At 39.5% G+C, this 24,370-nt stretch overlaps 1 protein-coding gene across 1 annotated transcript in view; it reads left to right on the top strand.

The window, feature by feature from the left end:
- The window catches only part of MGA (MAX dimerization protein MGA), a 173,533-nt gene that overhangs the window by 58,486 nt on the left and 90,677 nt on the right, over positions 1-24,370 (top strand). The window contains exon 2 of the mRNA XM_055088304.1: positions 19,344-20,474. Within this exon, the coding sequence (XP_054944279.1) occupies positions 19,411-20,474 (1,064 nt within the window). The 5' untranslated portion in view covers positions 19,344-19,410. The remainder of the gene's footprint in view (positions 1-19,343; positions 20,475-24,370) is intronic.

Raw genomic sequence — 24,370 nt, 5'->3', positions numbered from 1 at the left:
GAAGACAAAATAAAGTAGGATAAAATATAGTTATTAAAATAAAAAATAATTATTAAGAAGAAAAATTTCTATTAAAAAAAAGAAAAAAAACAAAAAAAACAAAAAACAAAAAAATGGGTCGGACTAGCCCTAGGACAACTGGTGGAAACAAAGCTATACAGACAAAATCTCACACAGCAGCACACACATACACACTCACAAAAAGAAAAAAGGGGAAAATAATAGTATATCTTGCTCCCAAAGTCCACCTCCTCAACTTGGGATATTTCGCTGTCTATTCAGGTTTTCCACAGATGCAGGGCACTCCAAGTTGATTGTGGAGCTTTAATCCGCTGCTTCTGAGGCTGCTGGGAAAGACCTCCCCCTCTCCTCTTTGTTCGCACAGCTCCTGGGGTTCAGCCCAAAGACTCTTTTAAATCCATTGTTCTAAGTTTTCTAAGAAAGTACAAAGTATGCTTTTTGAGACTGAACTTTTTCAAAATTTTATTTATTTTAAGTAGTTGCTTTAAAAATACTGTAATAAATAACAAACATTTTAATTTTAAATTTGTTTATTTGGCTGCGTCGGGTCTTTGTTGCCACATGTGGGATCTTTGTTGCGGCATGCAGGATCTTTAGTTGTGGCATGCGGGATCTTTAGTTGTGGCCTGCGGAATCTTTAGTTGTGGCATGCAGGATCTTTAGTTGCAGCATGCAGGATCTTTAGTTGTGGCATGCGGGATCTTTAGTTGCAGCATGCAGGATCTTTAGTTGTGGCATGCGAACTCTTAGTTGCAGCATGTGGGATCTAGTTCCCTGCCCAGGGATCGAACATGGGCCCCCTGCATTGGGAGCACGAAGTCTTATCCACTGGAGCAGCAGGGAAGTCCCATTAATATTTTATTTTTAAAGTTATAAGTAACTTGTTAAGAATTAAACAGTGGCTAATAGTTAATGAATGATTATACATGCACTGTTTTCTGGGACACATGTATCATTCTCTGTGCTTTACATTTATTTATATCTCATTTAATGCTCTTAACAGCTCATTGAAGTAGAAATTGTTATATTATTTCCATCTTAAAGATGAGGAAACTGAGGCACAAAGACATTAAGTAATTTGCCCAAGTCACATGATCAGTAGAGTTGGCATTCACTGTGACTTCAGAATTTTTCTTAACCACTTTACGGAACTGTTTTGGTCTATCTGCTGTTATTCTTCTTTCTCAAGCTTTAATCCCTTAAATTGTGCATTTTTAGGGCCTGCACTTCAGAAATACTACTCTCAGAGGAACCATTACTCTTTAGGGCTTATCTGTTTCGTCTGTGTATGCTGAATCTTATCTGCCTACCCACACCATCCCTTTCCCCCCCTTTTCTAGTAGTGAGACATGGTCTATAGATCAAGAGTAAATAAAACTAGTGAAATAGGGAAGCCGGGGACTTTTTAATGTTGGTTCTTGAAAGAAAAAATTAGTTTAAAAAGTTTTTTGTATATATAATAACTGAAAGAAATTAAGTTAAAGAGAAATATCTAAATATCTAAATATCAGAGTCATTGTAAAACAACTAAAAAGCATAAACAAAAGTCCAAGACCTTAAATAACTTACCTTTTATAAACTCCAGTCTCTTCCCTTCTGTTTTTAGAGATGAATGTTTTAAGGAATCATATTGTTGTCATTACAGGTTACTGGAAAATTACTTCAGTAACCTGTGTGTATACATTGATTAACAATGTATTTTTCACTGTGACTCATGGTTGGAAAAGTGTGAGAAATACTTATGTAGCATATATGATACCAAACTTATTTTTATATTTTTTATTTTCTGAGTTTGGTGCAGACTGTCATTCTTTCTGTGTACATTAGTTCTTTAGATTTGCTACTTCCATTTGATAAGCTTCAGGTTTCCTTTATATGTTGATATTCTCTGTATTTACTTTCTAGCTAGACCCTCTTCTTTTTTCATTCAGCTCCTATGGTTCTTAACCTTTTTTGGGGGCCATAGACACCTTTGAAAATCTAATAAAACTTACGAACTCTCCCTAGAAAATTGCACATATGTACATTACGCAAACTTCTGCTTACAATTTTTGGAGTTTCATAGGACATCCTCCCCCAAGATCATTCATGGATTCTAGATTAGAGCCCCACCTCTGCATGTGCTCCCTGAACAATTTCATTCATTTTAATTCTTTCAAATACATTTATGATTTCCCTGTCTATATCTTTAATATGATTCTCTCTCCTGAGCACTAGACCTTGATATCTCCTTACTTCCTGGCCATCTGGATGTCCTATTGCACTTCTCCACTTGGTATTTCAAACTCGTGAAACTACATGTAGTTCCTGGAACACATTTTTCTGTTCCTTCAGTCCTTGACTTCTTGGTTATTAGACCCTGCTGACTGATTCCTTATTCTTTGACACATTCTCTTTCCTAAGCTTCTGTGATGCTGCTCTCACCTATTTTTCTCTTACCTCTGTGACTACGTCTTCTCTTCTCCTTCCTAGATTTCTTTTTACCACTTGTCCTCTAAATGTCCGTTTTCCCAGGATTCTGACCATAACCTTTTGAAGTCTTTTACTCTGTATACAATTTGGGGTAAACTTTCCCAAATCTCTGGCTTCAGTTACTTCCCCAAATTTTGTATTTAGCTAAAGCTCACACATTTATCTCCAAATGCCTATTAGACACTTCCGCTTAGATCAATGGTTCCTAAATACTAGGGGGATTACATACGTCTTTAAGAATCTGATTAAAGGTATTTTTCTCTTCCCAGAAAAGTACACAGGCACACTAAGTTTTGCATACTGTTTTAGGGTGTTCCTGGGCCTCCTAAAGCCCCTTCTTGGACTGCTTAGAGATCTGTGGTCTTCTAATTAAGAATTTGAGACCTAAGACGTTCCTGAGCTGCGTTTAATTAATTCAGCATGTCCAAAATTGATGCTGTCATCATTGCCTCTATCCCACTTTATTCTTATCCCTCTCACGTATGCCTCTAAATCTAATCATTGTCTCTTAATTATTTATTAATCCATTCATTCTGCAAATATGTGAATGCCTGCTTTATATTTAGCACCAGGCCTAAGTATACAGTGATACACAAAACAGACATAGTTACTCTGTTCTCTCAAAGCTTACTTAGTAGCATAGTGATTAAAAGTGTGAACTTTGGGTTCAAATTTTGACTCCTTACAGTATGACCTAGAGCAAATTTTTTAACCTCTCTATACCTCAGTTTCATCTTTGAAATGAGGTTGATAAGTAGTTCCTGCTTCATTGGTTATTTGGATTAAATGAGTTAATATATGTAAAATGCTCAGTAAATGTTAGCTTTTATTATTTGTGGAAGAGGTAGACATTAGATGATCACAAATAAGTAATTATACATTTTGATAAGTGTCATGAAGTAACGGAACAGGGTATTTTGAGAGAATTTAGAGTAGGGAGTAGGGATAGCATTGAGGTAGTGGCAGTTACACAGACTTGAAGGAGGAATAGATGTTCACTAAGTGAAGATTTGTGGGGACTGGAAGCATTTCAGGCAAAAAGAAAAGGTAGTACAAAGACCCTGAGGTAGGAAAGGGTTTGGAGCATTTGACAAACAGAAGGTCATTGTGTCTGGAGTATGGTATGTTATGGGGAGAATGACATGAATGCAGAGATCTGTAGGCCATATTAAGGAGTTTGGATTTTGTTCTGAATGAAATGAGAAGCTAATGGAAGGTTATAAATGGCAGAGCTGGCATGAACTGATTTATGTTTAGAAAGTGTCACTTGCTGCTGTGTGGAAAATGGACTAGAGAAGAGCTAGAATGAGTGCCTAGAGATAGAGTCTTGAAAAAAAGTAAAAAAAAAAGTCTATTGTAGTAGCTCAGGTAAGAGCTTTGGTATTTAGGACTAGGGTGGCAGTAGTGGAGATGGAATGAAACGTATGGGTTTAAAGTGTTTTAAATTGAGTGCTTCTAAGTGCCAGGTACTATAATAGAAGCTGAGGGTACAATGTAGAGGTTAAAAAAGAAACAATTCCTAATTTATAGTCTAGTTTGTGGGGGTGGTAGGATAAGGGGGAGAAATAAGGCAATGAAAGAATTACACAAGTAAGTATAAATATTAGAACTGTGATAATTTCTAGTAAGGACAAATAGGTGGTGCTTTGAGATCATATCATGGTCAGGAAGTCAGGGATGTTGAAACAACAGGAAAATTTGGTGATTGGCTAGACATTTGGGCGGGTAAGGAAGCGGAAATTGTCAAGAATTACTTGGGTTTCTGATGTGAGCAAGTATGTAGGTAGATACGGAGAGAAGTCTGATTGGCTTCTAGTCTTGCATCTTCCACATGGTCTTAACCAGTGCCAGAAGTAATTTTCTTAAAACATGTGAGTTTGAGTATTTTATATATCTTCTTTTTTTTTTTTTTTTTTTTTTTTGGCCGAGCTGAGCGGCATGTGGGATTTTAGTTCCCTGACCAGGGATCGACCCCGCGCCCCCTGCATTGGAAGCACGGTGTCTTAACCCCTGGAATGCCAGGGAAGTCCCTCATGTATCTTCTTATAATCCCTTGAATGGCTTCTCTTCTTCTTATAAGATGAATTTCCACCTCTTGCTTGCTAAGTACTATAAAATATGGCTCCCTTTGTCTTTTCTAGTCCTATAGTTATGCTTCTCCACAGATCATGGACATTTTTAATAGTAGCCATATTACAGTACTTGTGCTCCCTGAATGTGTTCCCTCTCTTGTTTCTCTGTCTTCACATAGGCTGCTTTCTGTCTGAAATGCTATTCTTCTGCACCCACTCTGCCCCTGCCCTTTCATACCTTGCTAATTTCTACTCATTCTTCACTTTCTCTGGGAGTTCTTCTCTGACTTCCTCAGTCTGATTTAGCTGCCCTTTGTTTGTGCTTCCATTGCACCCTGGACAGAGAGCCATAAAAATAGCATTCTTTATTTTTTGCTGTCATCATTGATTATTGGTTATGTGATAATCGGTTGTCTGATAATTGATTGCAAGCTCTTGAGAGCAGGAATCGTATCTTATTTTTGTGTTCCATGATCTGTATATGGTAAATGCACAACAAATGTTTGAAGAAATTAATGAATACTCTGTTCTTTTATAGCATGTGCCTTTGCACAGCTGTTTTCTGATTAGAAAACCTTTCCCACCTTTGCTTTGTCAACTTCTAGACATCCTTTATTTAACATTAAGCCTTCCTTGATACTTCAGTCACAGTTTCTCTTTATGCTGTGCTTCTCTAGTTTTTCTTTTGTACACCTCTGATAAATGTTTGACAGTATAGAGTAGGGATCTAAATGTTTGAAAGAGTGAATGTATATATATTATGAGCATCATGGAGTTATAGATTGGGTAAATATCTCCCAAGTGTCCAATCCCATTTTGTAGGGTAGGTTACTTCTACATGGTACTAATTTTACCTATTGCATTGATCTTTACTTCAGTGTTTTATAAAGGCAGCCCTATCTCCAAATTGTGGATAATTTATTGTAGTTCTCTGTTTACTGATTATATAGCTACTGCTTGCAGTGTCCTTCTTTTCTCTCATTAATTTTATTTCTCCTTCAGGACCCAGCTCAGTAGTCCCCTCTTCTTTGTAATCTTTTAGATTCCCTAGGCTGTGAGCATTCCTATGATGTTCCTAGAAGGCTTTTTCCAAACTGCCAACAATAGTTTTGCAATGTTATTATCCTGTCTCTTCATCTAGAACTCAAGGGGATTTATTTTTATTCATTCCTTTATCTGTGGTTTAGTGCCTTACACATAGTTGGTGCTTAACACATATTTACTTAACTGATTGTATCCTTATTTAGAGAATGTTGGGTGTAACTAATCCTGGGATGAAAAATATCAGCTCTGTGTAATCTGTACAATTTATAATCTATATATAGATAATTTGGATAATGCACTATATTCAACTTGCTTGAATAATCTTTATATTCTATATTTCAGTACACCTTTTTCCTTTCCTTTAGCAGGTATCCCCTGCCCTCCATTGGTTAGATCATAGCTAACATTTTTAGTAAAGGTAAAGGTTATAAAATCCTTTTTCAGTGTTTATTTTTGAGACACTTAAAATCCTCTTAGGTTTACTTCTCAGATAAAACAAGTCTTTTTACACCCCAGTTTTTCCTTTATGTCTGATATGCCTGAAGCCCAGCTTGACCTGCCTCTTCCTTTGCCACTATGAGCCACCATGTGTCCCACAGTTTTTCTTAAGTATGCATTGATCGAATGGGTGGTTCACCCAATCTGACCTTGTTTCTTGGTTTTACTACATTGTTCTCATATAGTTCTATCGAGGGTCTAGGATCTTGCCATAGTGCTAAAGCTATCATCTTGTTTTCAGTGACACTCCTTGCCCCTCACCAACACACACACTCAGAGTAGCTTGCTAATCATATGGCTGTCCTTTAGTTTGGATTTGGGTATCTCCTGGCTAACATCCTCTTCTCTTCTACTGTTACTGATGAGGAGAGGCTGACTCTTGACTCCTTGGCAAAGTGATTTATTACCCCATCCCAGGCCTCTTGTATGTTATTTTTTCTCAGAAGACCAAATCTTAGCTATCCAGGGAGACTACTATGTGGCTAGCAGTCATTTCTAAACACCTGCTGCAAATTTTCAGTGATATATCATGAAATAAGGACAGTGGAGTACATTTTTCATCTATCTAAATGTATTAAAAATAAATGACTATTATTCATTATGAGATATGTTCTCCTTGATTTTTGGTCTTAAAATACCCATTATTTTGGGAATTCCCTGGCGGTGCAGTGGTTAGGTCTCCGTTCTTCCACTGTAGGGGACCTGGGTTCGATCCCTGGTTGGGGAACTAAGATATCCTGCAAGCCGTGTGGAGCAGCCCCCCAAAAAATAATTTTAAAAAACCCCATTATTTTAAGAAAGACTGGTAATAGTAGGTGGTATACTTTGTAAGTTAAAAATTTGGTCACCTTGTGATGGTCATTTAAATCTTTTGGGGGGAAATTTTACTGGTTTATGATGTCCCAGTAGTCTAGGAACCACTACGTTGATCACCATAGCTCATTTCCATGAGGCAGTGGTGCCCTTCATGTGAAGTAAGCATGCCTTCTTTCATACGCATTTGCAGACAGTTTTTCAGTGTATTTTTCTGCCGTAGGCTTCTTGATTTTTGCCTGATTCCAGCCTTGCAGTTTACTTGCTGTCTCCCAGTCCTCTTCTTTGGCCAGTAGTTCTAGTTTCTGTTTTTATATGTTTTCATGTGTATTTTAAATCCCTGCACAGCTCTAGGCTTAGTTAGATAAACTTCTTCCTGTTCTTCCTTTTATGCTTTCCTAGATAAGATGTTTCTTTTACGGGCTCAATACTACATTGAAAATATATGTTTACTTTTCTTTTAGATCTATTCTTTTTTGTTTTGTAATCCTTCTGAAACTAGCTTTCTGAACTTCATTTTAACTGATTTCTGACATTTTCCCCTTTAGATCTTACTAAAACAAATTCACTGTTACTAAAGTATCTTTTCATCTTGAAGATATTTACTATTTTTTTTTTTTGTAGATCAAGTATATGCAGATGGCAATCTCTGTTACAACTTGTTGCTTTTGTTAGCAGATGGTAAATTATGGGATCATAGAATTTCTCCCAGTGCAAAGAATCTGCTTGCCTTTGTTGATTTCCTGGGTAATATTGTCAAAAGTCACTCATGCAAAAGGCAGTCAATAAGTAGTTAGAGTTTCCTAGAAAAATATCCTTATCTCTTGAAGCATCTGCCCTGTCAATAATATTTATCCATTCCTCTAAGGAGAAATAATTTGAGGTAAGAGTCAATGGTACAATTTTTTTCTAACTACAACTGTACACCTTTGGAAAATGTTGGCCACAGCAGGATGCTTGTTTGCTAATATTAATGTGAGTATGGTTAAATGTATTATGACCCTGTTTTCCAAATCCCAAATTGTTGTACATTAAGTCAATATTTGATATTCGGACTTGCCTGGAAAACTGGGATCTATGGTTTCATATTCATTAATTCAACAGATACTGTGTGTCTGCTCTGTTCCACGCATTGTGCTAGGCACTAGAATAGAGCAGAGCAAACAGTCTAGTGGGCAAGACATTCATTAATGCATAGTTTTAAAAATAATTACAGTTGTGGTAGGTGCTATAAGAAATACAGGGTACTATGAGAGCATATAACAGGGAGACATCTGTCATTGGGGCTTAAGGAAAGTTTCTTGAAGAAGTGACATTTAAGCTTAGGCATGAAGAGTAAATAAGTTAGGTTTGAGGCATCTGGGAAGATCTTAGTCAAAGGGAAAAGAATATGATTGTGCAGGTTTAAGATATGGGGCAGCAAGAGGGAATGGTGTTTCTTCATGAACATTGATAACGTTCCATCACATTTCTATTCTCTTTTCCATCCTTTTGTTAACAAATATTTTCTAAAACATGCTTTTAATCACATTACTATACTGATTAAGAAACTTTTAAAGCTATTCATTGGATAGATTAATAGCTCCTTCAGGGCAGGAGTCTTGCCACTTTTAATACCTTAGTCCAGGTTTCAGATATCAGAGCCTTGTACCTTGTCCCTCTGCATGAGTTGGTTTTAGTTGCAGTAATAAAGAAATCCAACCAAAGAAATCCAAGGGAAAGATTTTTTAAAATTAATTAATTTATTTATTTTTGGCTGCATTGGGTCTTCGTTGCTGTGCATGGGCTTTCTCTAGTTACGACGAGCGGGACCTACTCTTTGCTGTGGTGCACGGGCTTCTCATTGCAGTGGCCTCTCTTGTTGTGGAGCACAGGCTTTAGGCACGCGGGCTTCAGTAGTTGTGGCACATGGGCTCAGTAGTTGTGGCTCGCAGGCTCTAGAGCGCAGGCTCAGTAGTTGTGGTGCATGGGCTTAGTTGCTCCGTGACATGTGGGATCTTCCTGGACCAGGGCTCGAACCCATGTCCCCTGCATTGGCAGGCGGATTCTTAACCACTGTGCCACCAGGGAAGTCCTGGGAAAGATTAAAAGAAATTTTTTTAAAATTTATTTTGGCTGCGCCTGGTCTTAGTTGCGGCACGTGGGAACTTTTAGTTGCGGCATGCGGACTCCTAAGTTGTGGCATTCATGCGGGATCTAGTTCCCCCACCCGGGATTGAACCCGGGCCCCCTGCATAGGGAGCACGGAGTCTTACCCACTGGACCACTAGGGAAAGTCCCAGGGAAAGATTTTTGTATCAGGCTGGATGAACAAGGTGAGCTTTTGAACTGAAATGAGAGAATTCCAATTGAAAGGAACAGGATCTCCTGGCACCTGAACCTTGGCCCACACGATTCAACCACAGGCACCCGAAGTCGCATGGAAACTCCTAGAACATTCCAGGATTGGGTGGTGACGCAGTCACCTAGGGCTCTTCATCTAGACTGCTGAGGTTTACCTGTGAAACTCATGAGTGTCAATTGTAGTTAGTTTGGAATTTTAAAAACTTGGGTTATATACGGATGCCTTTTAAAGGAAGAAGTTCTAGGGACTTCCCTGGTGGTCCCGTGGTTAAGACTTCACCTTCCAATGCAGGGGGTGCAGGTTTGATCCCTGGTCAGGGAGCTAAGATCCCACATGCCTTGCGGCCAAAAAATCAAAACATAAAACAGAAGCAATATAGTAACAAATTCAATAAAAGACTTTGGAAATGGTCCACATCAAAAAGTCTTAAAAAAAATATAAAGGAAGAAGTTCTTATATATCCAAAGAGTACACCCAAGGATCCCAGTCTGAGAAACACTGCATTAAACCCTGAATGCAAACACAGAGGTTGCTTGAAAAAGCAAACTAAAAAAGTGGTTACTTTGGTACTAGCATGATGTTAAATCAAAAATAGGCCGCTGAAATGGTGTGGCAATATTATTATTTTTAGATTATATATATAAAAACAACATTTATAAGTTCTTAGGTTCTAGATAGTACATCTCTAGATCTGTATAGGTAAGCTAGATCCCACTTACGAAAAAATACAGGTAGTTTACCTCTCCCACCAGGAGATCCAGTGCTAAATCTTGAAAAAAAAAATTTTTTTAAGTGTCTGGCATTTCATAATATGTTTGCCTGGTGTAGGGAGAGAGTAGCAAAAGAAAAGCTCCATTCTCCTTCACCCCCAGTTCTCCAATTAGGGATATCATTTGTGTTAACGTGTTCTTCTTGGGATGCAACTCTGACTAGCCATGATTGTTAACCAGTCATCATTCATTTACGCCTTAGGATCAGATGCATTAATAACAAGTCAACACAAATTTTATTTCTGCTTCAGAAAATGGAAATTTTATATGAAGAAACCTTAGACCTTTGACAGGAAGGCATTATTGGATGAGGCAGGAGATTCTGAAAAGGCAGCTTCCAGGAAAGAGGTGCTTGGGATCAGGGAAGAAGAAGAAGGTGTGAAAGAAACTGTTACTTTTCACTTTTGCCTAGTATCTTGGATATTATTCATTTGTTGCACTGGTAATGCTGTGGTTGACAGTGCCTGAATGGGGGCTTCACAGCAAGTTCAGAAGTCTGTCAACTTTAGCCTGCATATTTTCCATTCCATATTAATTCCAGCACAGTTTCTCCCCATGGTGTGGCATATCCTCTCAGGAAGAGCAGAAGGCAGAGAAAGAAGACCTTTCCTAATATGCCTGGAGTCCAGTTCAGATAAGTCTTGTTGGATAAGCCTCTTCTTTTTGGCTTTCTTGTAACCTCCTCATTCTCCTTCGCAGTGTTGTTTTAACAACTTTATTGGAGTATAATTGCTTTACAATGGTGTGTTAGTTTCTGCTGTATAACAAAGTGAATCAGCTATACATATACATATATCCCCATATCTCCTCCCTCTTGCGTCTTCCTCTACCTTTTTTTAAAAAAAATTCCATATATATGTGCTAGCATACGGTATTTGTTTTTCTCTTTCTGACTTCACTCTGTATGACAGTCTCTCTAGGTCCATCCACCTCACTACAAATAACTCCGTTTCGTTTTATGGCTGAGTAATATTCCATTGTATATATGTGCTACATCTTCTTTATCCATTCATCTCTCGATGGACACTTTGGTTGCTTCCATGTCCTGGCTATTGTAAATAGAGCTGCAATGAACATTGTCCTTCACAGTGTTTTATGTCAAGTCACCTAGCAGGTAGTAGGTTCTCAGTACTTGCCAATTCTTCTAAGAGAGTGAAAGGAAAGTTTGGAAACATGGACCACAATTTCTGCTCTTTTACTACCAATTTCTGTTTTGCCTCTTTTCTACAACTTTAAACAACTCTCCCTTTTTACTGGCGTGTTCACAAGAGACGAAAGAATGGCTGGTAAGGGGTGGGTAAGAAGAAAGATAATTTTTGATGTTTGACAACCGCCTGACACATCATAGATAACTTTTTGTTTGCACCTCATAGCTTAAATATCTTGAACAAACAAAAATTGAAAACGCAGAATCAGGGCATTAACGCTCGGATAACACTCTATGGTGCAAAATTCTCATTTCCACGTTTTACTGTTTTATCAGGACATCTTTCATCTTTGTATCAGGCAAGCTAGTAGCAACTCTTCTTCCCTTCCCACTCGGCATTGAGGTTTTCGGACTCCTCCCTACTTTACTAGTGTTCTTCGGTTCTGGATGTTGTAAACTCCATCACCCTTCTCTCAGGGTCTTTTCCTCAAGGTTTCCCGACGTTCTGGCGCTCTCTAAGCCCCACAGCACATTGGGGAGGAAGATCGTGGATTCATTTGACGGGCCAATGAAGCCTTGCGGGCTGCGGAATCCCACGTGGGTGGGGCTGGGCTCAGCAGGGGCGGGGCCGGCGAGGAGCCCAAGGGAAAAGGTGGCAGGCTCAGTTGAGAAAGCCCGCGGGCAAAGGTTTCACAGTTTTCACGAAGGCTTCGTGTGCAAGGCTGAGGGAATTGGGGTACCTCCCTCCAGCCTCGTCACTCTTGATTCTGGAAGCTTCAGTAGGCTTTTCTCGGTTGCTGGTACCCGGAAAGGCAGCGGCTTCAGCTCCAGGGGCGGGTCCCAAGGGTCTTGTCGCAGCTCCGGGGCCGTTTGGCCTCCTGGTGGTGGGGGAGGGGCGAGGGAGGTACTGCTCGCGCCTCCTTTTGCGCTTGCGCAACGGCCTCCGAGAGGGTAGGAGCGCGTGCGCGATGACGTGGACGTTTGATGCGCGCGCAGGCTCTTCAGCTGGAGCGGACACACGGTGTGCGAACCGAACAGAATAACCCGCCCCCAGCGGGATGTGAAGGACTCCGGTTGAGGCCGGCCACGCCCCGCACGGTAACTCTCGGGCCTGGGTGGAGGACGTCTCTTTAGTACTGGCCCGATTGGAGTTTTACGAGAGTTTGAAGCTCTTGTGTATTTTTTGTGGTGTCAGAAGCGTTCCGCTGAGCGATCTTCGCACGCTCCGGCCAGGCCAGGCCTTGCGCGGAGCCGCCTTTGGCGCGCGCCTGTGGTCTTCTGAGCGAGGCTGCGCATGTCACCTCGCGCGCGTCCCCGGCCTCACTTCCGCGTCGCGCCGCGAACTAACTGGGAACATCGACGCCAGCAAGAGGCCACGAGGCGGGCGGGGTGAGAAGCGCCCATGGCGCGGGCCTGCCCTCGCGTGCGTGGGGTGCCGCACCGCATGGTACGATACGCGTGACGCCTTTCAGCCAGGCGTGGAGCTTTAGGTCGAGAGCCGTGCTTGTGCGCTTTGCCTTTTAGAGCTCAGGTCTCGGGGGTTCCAAAACTGTGCTGACCTCGCTTTTCTAAGGAGCTATGTGCAGCGTTTTGACACCTGTATAAAGCTCTCGCCCAGCATGTAATTTCCTGGCAGGTTGTTTGAAGCAAGACCGCGAGTTTAATAAAGGAGGGCGAGGAAGTGAGCTATATAGGAGTGGGAACTTGGTAAACAAAGGACCGGTGGTTCGTAAGTGCAGAAATGAGGGCGGGGAAAACAGGTGGGAAGAGCAGGTGTTATTTTCTTTTTCCTTCTGTGGGGCAGCCTTTGGCTAGTTCTCTGTGTGCCTTCCCGCTTCTATTAATTTGCCAAGTAGGTCTCTGCCCTTAGCGGTAGGTGGGTCTGGGACAGAAATAAACCGCTCCGAGCGCCAGTAACCAAAGTTGACGAATCTGCGTGCGAAGAGTATGGAGAAGTTAGGGATTATTTCACACTGGGTTGAGAGTAGGAAGTGGTAGAGTCATGATGTGAAGATTTTTGCTTTGCCTTCGGAAATCTGGAGATGCCTCCTCTGGCGAGGTTGGAAGCAGGGAGAGTGTAGGAGGTCTGAAAGGAAGGGTTACCAATGGCAGAACAACGTGAGTAACGAAAGTACTCTTCCTTCTGAGGGGAGACCACTCTCCCAGGGTTCGCGTCGCCGGGGCAGACACGTGGATCAAGAGAACTCTCGAGCCCACCCGCGCGCTGCCAGTGTGTGTTGTGAAGCTCTCCGGGCTTCTGCGGCAGAGTCCCTGGCAAATACTGCTTGCTCTGCCTCTTTTTGGGCACGACGCCGCGGCTAGGCTGCAGGGAAAGTGCCTGGAGGTGACGTGACGGCTGCTGGGAAGGGGGCTGGCCTGGGAGGGCCGGGCGGCTGGTTCTGTAGTCTCCACGGTAACAGAATGTGACTGGATCCCGCCGAGCGATCCGTGGATTCCGGCCGGCGGCACGTGATCAGTCGGACTCCCCTTCCCCGGAAGAGCTTTCCTTGCGGCATTTTTTCACGTGGTTCTTGGCTAGCTGGCCTTTGCAGTTGGAAAGCGGTGATGTGGGCCCCGATAGTCGACGGCGACTGCAGTCCTCCGAGACTGGCAGGCGGCCTTTTCACTTCCAAGGGTATGGAGTGGGCGCTAGTGCTTCTTGCTGCTGTAGGGCTATGTTTCCAGCTGTTGTGTGAGTTGAGTGGGTTGGGTGCACTTTCCAGAAAACACATGCTTAGGATTTGAGAAAACTTAGTGCCCCAGGTACCTTGCCATACTTAATCCAGGGCAAGGTGGCCATTTGATTGCTGTCCGTTTCTGCCATAAATGTTAGTTCTTCAAATTCTACTTATGCAAATATCAGGGACCTGAGAGGTTTCTAACACCGAGTTGTAGTTAAGGGATCATTCCTAGGAACAGAAAATGCTGACGAAGCCAGCATTAACAAATGGTATTTGAGGAGAGAAGAGGAGGGGGGGCCTACTATCTTAGGTAAGTGCAACTTTATGCCTTAAAACCTAAAGCATTTCGGATAATATTTTGAAACTTACCTTTCAAATTTAGGGTTGTGGTGATGATAAAATGCCCAGGGTATAGTCTGGTCCAAAGTAAACACTTATTAATAGATCTCAAGTACCATTTATTTACTTATTAAAGTTAATGACGATTAAGAACGGATAGTTGGCTCTTTTACTCTTTGCATCACTTGCTATCATATTTTCTGATTATTTTTGTATGCAAATTATAGTTTTAAAAAGATTTTTCAAATTTCTGGTCTCATTGTATATCGGTGAATACTGAAATTCGAGTGAATCTATTCTCTTACAAATTTGAGTTTCAGAAACGTAACCACACTCTTATAGTGAATGATTATGTTAAGGAACAAACTAACATCTATGTGCTTACCATACAGTAATGCATTTGTTGTATGAAGAGTTATGGTTATTTTTAGCAACTTTGGAAACATTCGGTTTAGGTTCGCCATCGTTTGAATATTTTGTGTTTTTAAAGTAATGGTATTGATTTGGAATTTTAAATTCGTGTACTTTGGGGCCGGGGCTAGTACCTGAATCATTGAATTAGGTAACTACCTAGTAAACCAGCTAGTGTATTTGGTAAGTTGTATGAGGGTTATGGCTTTAGTAGTTAAACATTTCCCAGGGAGGTCACTGGTGAAAAGATACTCAGAATAGGGACTCCGAAATTGTAGCAATTTACTTATGGAACTTGCCATGTTACCTGAAAACATTCTCTGTGAAATGGCATTTGTGTGTTGGTGTGTTGAGTGCCCTGTACCTTCAAAACGTTGACATTTTCAGAATGTTAGAGTATTTCCCATCCACAACTAACTTACCTCTTCGGGTCATTTTTATAGTTATTTTATGTAGATAACTGCTTGATCTTGAAAAGCTAAACTGAGATTTTTTTTTTTTGAATGTTAAATTATATCTATGTACCAAAACTGTGGTCTTCCTTAATGCTTTCAGAGAGCCAAACACAGAGTATTTTTAGAATCTTGCTGGAAGGAGATTTACTGCTTCATGAGTATCCTAGCTCTTCCTAAAGTAATTTGATTTTTGCAATTGGTTAAAGTTATCTTAGACTTTAGAGTGGTATTTGTGTGTCTGAAACAGCTGAATTTGCTGAGTTGACTATCCTTTCTTTAGAAAATTCGATATATGTAGTATTCCAAAAGCATAGGCATATTGCTTATAGTGAAGTGAAATCTGTGCTTAAAGATTGTTGTGGAATAAAATTTTATTACTTGTTTGTAAACCAGTAGCAATGTATGGCTCAAGATACAGATTGTTTTGTTTGTAAATTAGGTTTTTGGTTTTATACATTTTGATCAACTCTTGGAATAACTTGACTGGAGGATTAAAAAAAGACCTTATACAAATCAAAAGTCTGAAAGTTCTAACTTTTTTTTCCTCTTAATACACATTTTTACATTTATTAGTTACCTGTGTACAGAGTGCAGATAGGGCAGTCTGACTCTTCTGCACTTAATTTTTCTGTTTAGATGAAAGGAAAATTTTGAAATGTGTATATATAACTAAGTATGAAGTTTACTTCAGTACAGTCTCTAACACTAAACTGGATTTCTGTCAGTAGAATCTTTGATATTTCATAGATTAATATTTAAAAGATAGTGATTGGTTAAAACTTCTTTGCCCCAGTTTTACCTGTAAAAATGACCTGAAAATCAAGAATTTAATATTATAGAAGATAATGTTTAAGATATTCTGAACCCTATAATGTCTTCATAGGTTTGGGATAGCTAAAAAATTTTTTCAGATACTTCTTCGCTGCATGCCATATTTAAATGCACTTCATGAGAGTGTTTTTGCATAATTGCTTACAAAAATACTTGATTTGTAACAAAATTTTGAGCTTTATGGACTAAATACAGGATTAGGAGTTTGTGTTATTTGATATATATACCATTTTAGAGGAATTGGTTTTTGTGAATTTTCTGAACTTTACTATTTTTATAAAGTCACTTTATTTGTGACTTCTCAGTCTGTTTAAATTGTTTTATCGGTCTCTGATAGGTGTAGTTTTAGGAAACCAATAAACTTAATTGCCTTAAGCCTGAGGAAGCTTTTTTTGTTTTGTTTTGCGGTATGCGGGCCTCTCACTGTTGTGGCCTCTCCAGTTGCGGGACACAGGCTCCGGACGAGCAGGCTCAGCAGCCATGGCTAACGGGCCCAGCCGCTCCGCGGCATGTGGGATCTTCCCGGACCGGAGCATGAACCCGTGTCCCCCGCATCGGCAGGCGGACTCAACCACTGCGCCACCAGGGAAGCCCCTGAGGAAGCTTTTGAAAAGAATCACTCTAAATTTTATCTATCTCTTAAATTCCAAATCGGAGGAGAGGTTCTTTTTTCACCTTTCCTGCGTATAAGTACAGTGGTGTCAGAAAGTGCGTTTCTGTTTTCACATTTAGCCATAATACAAAACAATAGCCAACCTTTTTTGAAACCTTGATTTTTAAAATACTATCCTCAGGCTAATGAATATTTTAAGTTTTGGAACCCCCCCCCACTTTTTGGGGGGGGCGGTCATGTGGCCAGCCCTGTAAGAAGATTTGAAGTTCAGATCAGATGCTTTTGCTGCTTATTAGTAGTTCTGATGAAAAGTAAAATTAGACTTTTAATTATAATGAGGAGCACCAATAAGTGGCTCAATTTGATTAGTCAAAATTACTGACCCACTTTAAACAGAAGTAGTGATGTAACATTTTCCTTTTTTGTATAAAAGCTAATTGGTGATAGCTTTATATCTTGTAGAATATTTAGGTAATTTATTTTAGCACATCACTTTAGTTGAACGTAACAATCTGAGATTTCTTTAAAACATTTTATTGAGATATAATTCACATAACATAAAATTCACCATTTTAAAGGATACATTTAAGTGGTTTTTAGTTCCTGAACATTTTGATCACCCCCAAAAGAAACCCCATACCAATTAGCAATTGACCCAGTTATTCCTCTCCCTTTTCACTGTCAACTATGGATCTACTTTCTGTAGATTTGCCTATTCTGGACATTTCATGTAAATGGAATCATACAATATATATGGTGTTTTTCTTGTAACTTTCATGAATTAACTAATTTAGTTGTTTTTTTTTGAAATTGGTTGTATGTTTACAAGATACAAAATTTAGAAAGTGTCAAAATATGTATTCTTCCAGCCACCCTGTTTTCCCTTGATAAAGCCAATACTACCAGTTCCTTTTTTGTCTTTACAGATAGTCTATGTCAAGCAAATACATACATACTGGTTTTTTTCTTTGGCTTTTTTTTTTGTTTAAACTTTATAGAAGTATGTAGCATAATCTATAATTCTTTTGAACTTTATGCTCTTAATATATCTTGTAGATAATTTTGTATGAGTCCATAAAGTTTATAATTCTTTTCTAGCTGCAGAATATTCCACTCTGTTGTTGTACCACCATTTATCACTGGTGTGTATGCGTGTATTTGCACACATGTATATAAGATAAAGTCCTAGAAGAACTACTGTTTCATGGGATGTATGCATTTGTACTTTTGATATTTTCATGTTATCCTCTTAGATTCTGTCATCTTACACTCTCAGCAGCTGGTTAGATGAGAATGCTGGTTGACGTACACCCTTTACAACACCTCTGCCAAACTTTAATTTTTGCCGTTCTGATAGGGTAAAAAACAGTATCTTAGGACGACTTTAATTTCCTCTATTCCAAGACTATGTACGTTTTCATAACCATTTGCTTTTCCTATTCTTTGCCCATTTTTCTGTTAGATTTTTTGTCTTGTTGATGTGTATAAAAAGATCCCTTTTGATATTAGGGAAATTAGTTCTTTATAAGTTGCAAATATGGTTTTCCAGTTAGGCATTTGTTTTTTATTTTGCATGGATGGTTTTTGTATGTTAAAAACAAATTTACATGATTTTGAATTTATCAAAAATTCTGTCATCTTATTGACTTCTAGGTTTTGTGTCCTACTTATTATCAAAAAGGTTTTCTCAAAGATTTCTGTAAGAATTAAAAAAAAATTACACTGAGACGGGGTGGGGTGGGATTTAAATGTTTGGTCTGTCTGGAATTTTTTTCAGTGTAAGGTCTGAGGTGTGGAGCCAACTTTCTTTCCTAGTAAGTTCCAGTGATTTGTCATGGTTTCTTTAAATGTATGTACTAACAAGTTAAATAGCATTTTACTTATGTATGACCTCATGCCAGTACCATAATAAGAGTTGATCCTATACAAAGATAACATGTAAATTTGTTAATTTTTATTCATCTCAGGAGAACTTGCTGTGTAATGGAATCCTCTGGCAAATTAATTCATTAAGTATCAGGATCCTTTTAAAATGAAAATAACTTTCCAATTTAATCTCTTTAAGTCTGTATACTTTTCTTTTCTAAAAACTAAGGCATTTATTTTATTTTAAAATTAATTAATTATTTTGGCTGCGTTGGGTCTTTGTTGCTGCACGGAGGCTTTCTCTAGTTGTGGCGAGCAGGGGCTACTCTTCGTTTCGGCGCACGGGCTTCTCATTGCGGTGCCTTCTCTCGTTGCAGAGCACGGGCTCTAGGTGCGCGAGCTTCAGTAGTTGCGGCATGCAGGCCCTGTAGTTACAGCATGCGGGCCCTTAGAGCACACAGGCTTCAGTAGTTGTGGTGCTTGGGCTCAGTAGTTGCGGCGCTTGGGCTCAGTAGTTGTGGCGCTTGGGCTCAGTAGTTGTGGCACATGGGCTTAGTTGCTCTGTGGCAAGTGGGATCTTCCCTGACCAGGGATCTTCTCTTGCATTGGCAGGCAGATTCTTAACCACTGTGCCACCAGGGAAGTTCCAAGTCTGTATACTTTTATACTTTCACGTAGTTTTTCTAAAATGAATGTACGCTTTTTGTTTTTATGTGAGATTGTAGTATGTATAGTGAATTATTGGAGATTGGGATATGAGTAATTTAACTAATTAGATTAAAATGAACTTTATAAAGATAATCAAATATTCCAGAATCAGTATCTTCACAGTGATTGAGAGAAAGGTAGAAGCAAAGTCTTAGAAGAATTTAGGAATATATTTGGGGGGTAACATAATCATTCTTGTATTTTTGTTAACAAAATAAATGTTCACTTGGTTAAAGTGTTTTTTTGCTTGTTTTTTAGGCTGGGAAGGCCATTGTGATTATGTGGTAACTATAGTTATCTTACTACTGATTTTCCCACTGGAATCATGGAGGAGAAACAGCAGATTATATTGGCTAATCAAGATGGTGGGACAGTGGCAGGAGCAGCACCTACCTTCTTTGTCATCCTAAAACAGCCAGGAAATGGCAAAACTGATCAAGGAATTTTGGTTACTAATCGGGATGCCTGCGCTTTGGCTAGCAGTGTTTCATCACCAGGAAAATCTAAGGGAAAGATTTGCCTTCCAGCTGATTGTACTGTAGGAGGAATCACTGTCACCTTGGATAACAATAGTATGTGGAATGAATTCTATCATCGAAGCACAGAGATGATCCTGACCAAGCAAGGAAGACGCATGTTTCCTTACTGTCGTTATTGGATAACAGGTTTAGATTCAAATATGAAATATATCCTCGTCATGGATATATCTCCTGTGGATAACCATCGTTATAAATGGAATGGTCGCTGGTGGGAGCCCAGTGGGAAGGCTGAGCCCCATGTTTTGGGGAGGGTTTTTATTCATCCAGAATCTCCTTCCACAGGTCATTATTGGATGCATCAACCAGTATCTTTCTATAAACTCAAACTTACCAACAATACACTGGACCAAGAAGGGCATATTATCTTGCACTCTATGCATCGCTACCTGCCGAGGCTTCATTTGGTGCCTGCAGAGAAGGCTACCGAAGTGATACAGTTAAATGGCCCTGGTGTCCACACTTTTACCTTCCCACAGACTGAATTCTTTGCAGTAACAGCTTATCAAAACATTCAGATTACCCAGTTGAAAATAGATTACAATCCATTTGCTAAAGGCTTCCGGGATGATGGGCTGAATAGTAAGCCCCAGAGAGATGGAAAGCAAAAGAACAGCTCTGACCAGGAAGGGAATAGTGTTCCCAGTTCTCCTGGTCAACGGGTCCGTCTTACAGAAGGTGAGGGGTCAGAGATACAGCTAACTGATTCGGATCCTTTATTGAGGGGTCATGAAGCATCATGCAAGGGTTTGGAGAAGCCTTCCCTTAATGTAAAACGAGACTTTCTAGGTTTCATGGATATTGATTCAGCACTTGGTGAAGTTCCTCAGTTGAAGCAAGAGGTTTCTGAAAGGTAGGTAACAGATTTTCTGTTCTTAGAGATAAAAGGAAGGTTTGAACTTAAAATACTGATTGTGTGGACTGCTGACTTTAGACATTGATAAATGCAAGCTGCTATAAAATATACCACAGTTGCTTTTACATTCTGTGAAGAGACAGTTCATTTTTCTGTAATGAATATTGATTGGGTTCACAATCCAGAATTGTAGGCAAATTAGATGACTTATCAGAATGGGGACCTTAGATTTAGATTTTAGGTTTAGACTTTTGTTAATCGTGTGTGGCTGTTCCTTGTTAATATACGTACATGAATTTTAAAAAATATTGAAATATAGTTGATGTACAGTATGTATAGACAACTCTTGACTGATTGGAGAAGGGAAAAGAATGACCCCCAAATCATAACTGAAACAGAACTTATCCAGTGAGCCACAGAAGAGATTTAAAGTAAAGTTGTTTATATGTAGTACATAAGAATTTTGTGCCCTCTGGACATCCTAATCCATAAATTGCCTGAGTAAGAAATAAGCTGAAGGTTATTACATGTTAAAATAGCATGATATACTCTTGTGCTTTTAAAATTTGAACTTGTGTTATTTATTTATTTTTATCAAAGTCTTTATGTTTTTTAGAGCAATTTTAGGTTTGCAGCAAAATTGAGAGGAAAGTACAGAGATTTCCCATACAGCCCCTGCCTCCACACATGCATAGCCATTCCCATTAGCAACATTCCCCACCAGAGTGGTACATTTGTGTCAATTGATGAACCTATATTGATGCATCATAATCACCCAAGCATCATAATCACCCAAAGTTCATAGATTACATAAGGGTTCATTGTTGGTGATATACATTCTGTGGGTTTGGACAAATATGTAATGACATGTATCCACCCTCGTAGTATCATACAGAGTATTTTCATTGCCCTAGAAATCCTCTATTCTCCACCTGTTAATTCCCTTTCCCCTTCACATGTGGCAACCTTTTACCTTTTTATTATCTCACTGCTTTGCCTTGTCCAGAATTTCATATAGTTGGAATTATACAGTATGTAGCCTTCTCAGATTGGCTTCTTTCACTTAGTAATATTTATATAAGGTTCCTTCATGTCTATTCATGGCTTGATAGCACATTTTTTTTTCAGTGCTGAATAATATTTCCTTGGTTGGTTGTACCAGTTCATTTATTCATTCACCTCCTGAAGGACATCTTGGGTGCTTCCCAGTTTTGGCAATTATGAATAAAGCTGCCACAAACATCCATGTCCAAGTCTTCAGTTCATTTGGGTATATACCAAAGAGCATGGTCGCTAGATCGTATGGTAACAGTAGTGTTAGATTTATAAGAAACTGCCAAACTCTTCCAAAGTGGCTGTACCATTTTGCAGAAATGAGAGTTCTTGTTGCTCTGAATCCTTGTCAGCACTTGGTGTTGTCAGTTTTCTGGATTTTGGCCTTTCTGATAGGTGTGTAGTAGTAGTATCTTGTTTAAATTTGCCTTTCCCTGATGACACGATGTGGTGCATCTTTTCATATGCTTATTTGCCATCTGTATGTCATCTTTGGTGTCTTTTAAGGTCTTTGGCCCATTTTCTAATCAGATTGTTTTACTGTTTTCTTAAGAGTTCCTTATATATTTTGGTGGTTTTTTTGCGGGGGGGGTGCTGCCTTGGGTCTTAGTTGTGGCACATGGGATCGTCGTTGCGGCGCGCGGGCTTCTCTCTACTTGTGGCGCACGGGCTGCAGAGTGCATGGGCTCAGTAGTTGCGGTGTGCAGGCTTAGTCGCCCCATGGCATGTGGGATGTTAGTTCCCTGACCAGGGATCGAACCTGCATCCCCTGCATTGGAAAGTGGATTCTTAACGACCACCAGGGAAGTCCCAGTTCCTTGTATATTTTGGATAACATGTCTTTTGCAAATATTTTCTCCTAGTCTGTGGTCTGTCTTCTCATTCTCTTGTCGTTGTCTTTCACAAAGCAGTTTATTATTTTAATGAAGTTCAGCCTATCCGTGATTTCCTTCATGGGTCATGCCTTTGATTTCATATCTAAAAAGTCATTGCCATATTTAAGGTCATGTAGGTTTTCTCTTAGGTTATCTTTTAGGATCCTTATAGTTCTGTGTTTTACATTTTGGTTTATGATCCATTTTGTATTAATTTATGTGAAAGTTGGAAGGTCTGCGTCTAGATTCATTTCTTTCTTTTTTTTTTTTTTTTGTGGTAAGCGGGCCTCTCACTGTTGTGGCCTCTCCCGCTGCGGAGCACAGGCTCCGGACGCGCAGGCTCAGCGGCCATGGCTCATGGGCCCAGCCGCTCCGCGGCATGTGGGATCTTCCCGGACCAGAGCACGAACCCGCGTCCCCTGCATCAGTAGGCGGATTCTCAACCACTGCGCCACCAGGGAAGCCCTAGATTCATTTCTTTGCATGTGGATGTCCTGCTGTTCCAGCACCGTTTGTTGAGAAGACTCTCTTTGCTCCATTGTACTGTTATTGCTCCTTTGTCAAAGATCAGTTGACTCTATTTATGTGAGTCTATTTGTGGACTGTCTAGTCTGTTGCATTGACCTATTTGTTCTTTCATCATTACTATACTAATTTGATTACTGTAGCTTTTTAAGTAAGTCTTGAACTTGGGTAGTGTTAGCCCTCCAACTTTGTTCTCCTTCAATATTGTGTTGGCTATTTTGGATCTTTTTCTTCTCTATGTAGACTTGAGAATCAGTTCATCAGTATCCATAAAATGACTTGCTGGGATTTTGCTTTTGGTTGCATTGAATCTATAGATCAAGTTGGGAAGAACTGACATCTTAACTGTATTGAGTCTTCCTATTCATGAACACTGACTATCTCTCCATTTATTTAGTTCTTCAATTTTTTTCATCAGAGTATTGTCATTTTCCCTATATTGATCTTGCACATATTAGATTCATACCTCAGTATTTCACTATTTGGGGGTGATAATGTAAATGGTATTGTTTTTCTAAATTCAAATTCCACTTGTTCTCTGTTGATATATAGGGAAGCAATTGACTTTGGTACTTTATCCTTGTATTCTGCAACCTTGCTATAATCACTTATTAGTTCCAGAAGATTTTTGGAGATTCTTTTGGATTTTCTATCTAGACGATCATGTCATTCATGGACAAGACAGCTTTCTTTCTCTCAAATCTGTATTCCTTTATTTCCTTTTCTTGTCCTATTGCATTCACTAGGACTTCCAGTATGATGCTGAAAAGGAGTGATGAGAGGCGACATCCTTGCCTTGTTTCTGATCTTAGTGGGAAAGTTTCTAGTTTCTTACCATTAAGTATGATGTTTGTTTTAGGTTTTTTGTAGATATTCTTTTTTTTGGCTGTGCTAGTTCCCTTTGTAGATATTCTTGATTAAGTTGAGGAAGTTCCCTTCTATGGCTAACTTACTGAGAGTTTTTATCATGGATAGGTGTTGCATATTGTCAAATGCTTTTTCTGAATCTGTTGATATCATGTGACTTTTTTTTTTCTTTTCTGGTTCATTGATGTGATGGATTATGTTAATTGATTTTTGAATGAACGAGCCTCATATACCTGGGGTGAATCCCGCATCGTCATGGTGTATAATTCTTTTTATATGTTTTATTTGATTTGCTCTTATTTTGTTGAGGATTTTTGCATTTATGTTCTTGAGGAATAATGGTCTGTAGTTGTCTTGTAATGTCTTTGTCTGGTTTTGGGATTGGGGTTATGCTGGCTTCATAGAAGGAGTCAGGAAGTATTGCCACTACTCCATCTTCTGAAAGAGATTGTAGAGAATTGGTATCATTTCTTTCCCATATGTTTGGGAAATTTTACCAGTGAACCTGGTAAAACCTGGGCCTGGTGCTTTCTGTTTTGGAACCTTATTGATTCAATTTCTTTCTTTTCTTTT

The sequence above is a fragment of the Physeter macrocephalus genome, chromosome 11 (assembly GCF_002837175.3).
Source record: "Physeter macrocephalus isolate SW-GA chromosome 11, ASM283717v5, whole genome shotgun sequence".
In the NCBI taxonomy this organism is placed as follows: Eukaryota; Metazoa; Chordata; class Mammalia; order Artiodactyla; family Physeteridae; genus Physeter; species Physeter macrocephalus.
This window is presented reverse-complemented; position numbering and strand designations above follow the sequence as displayed.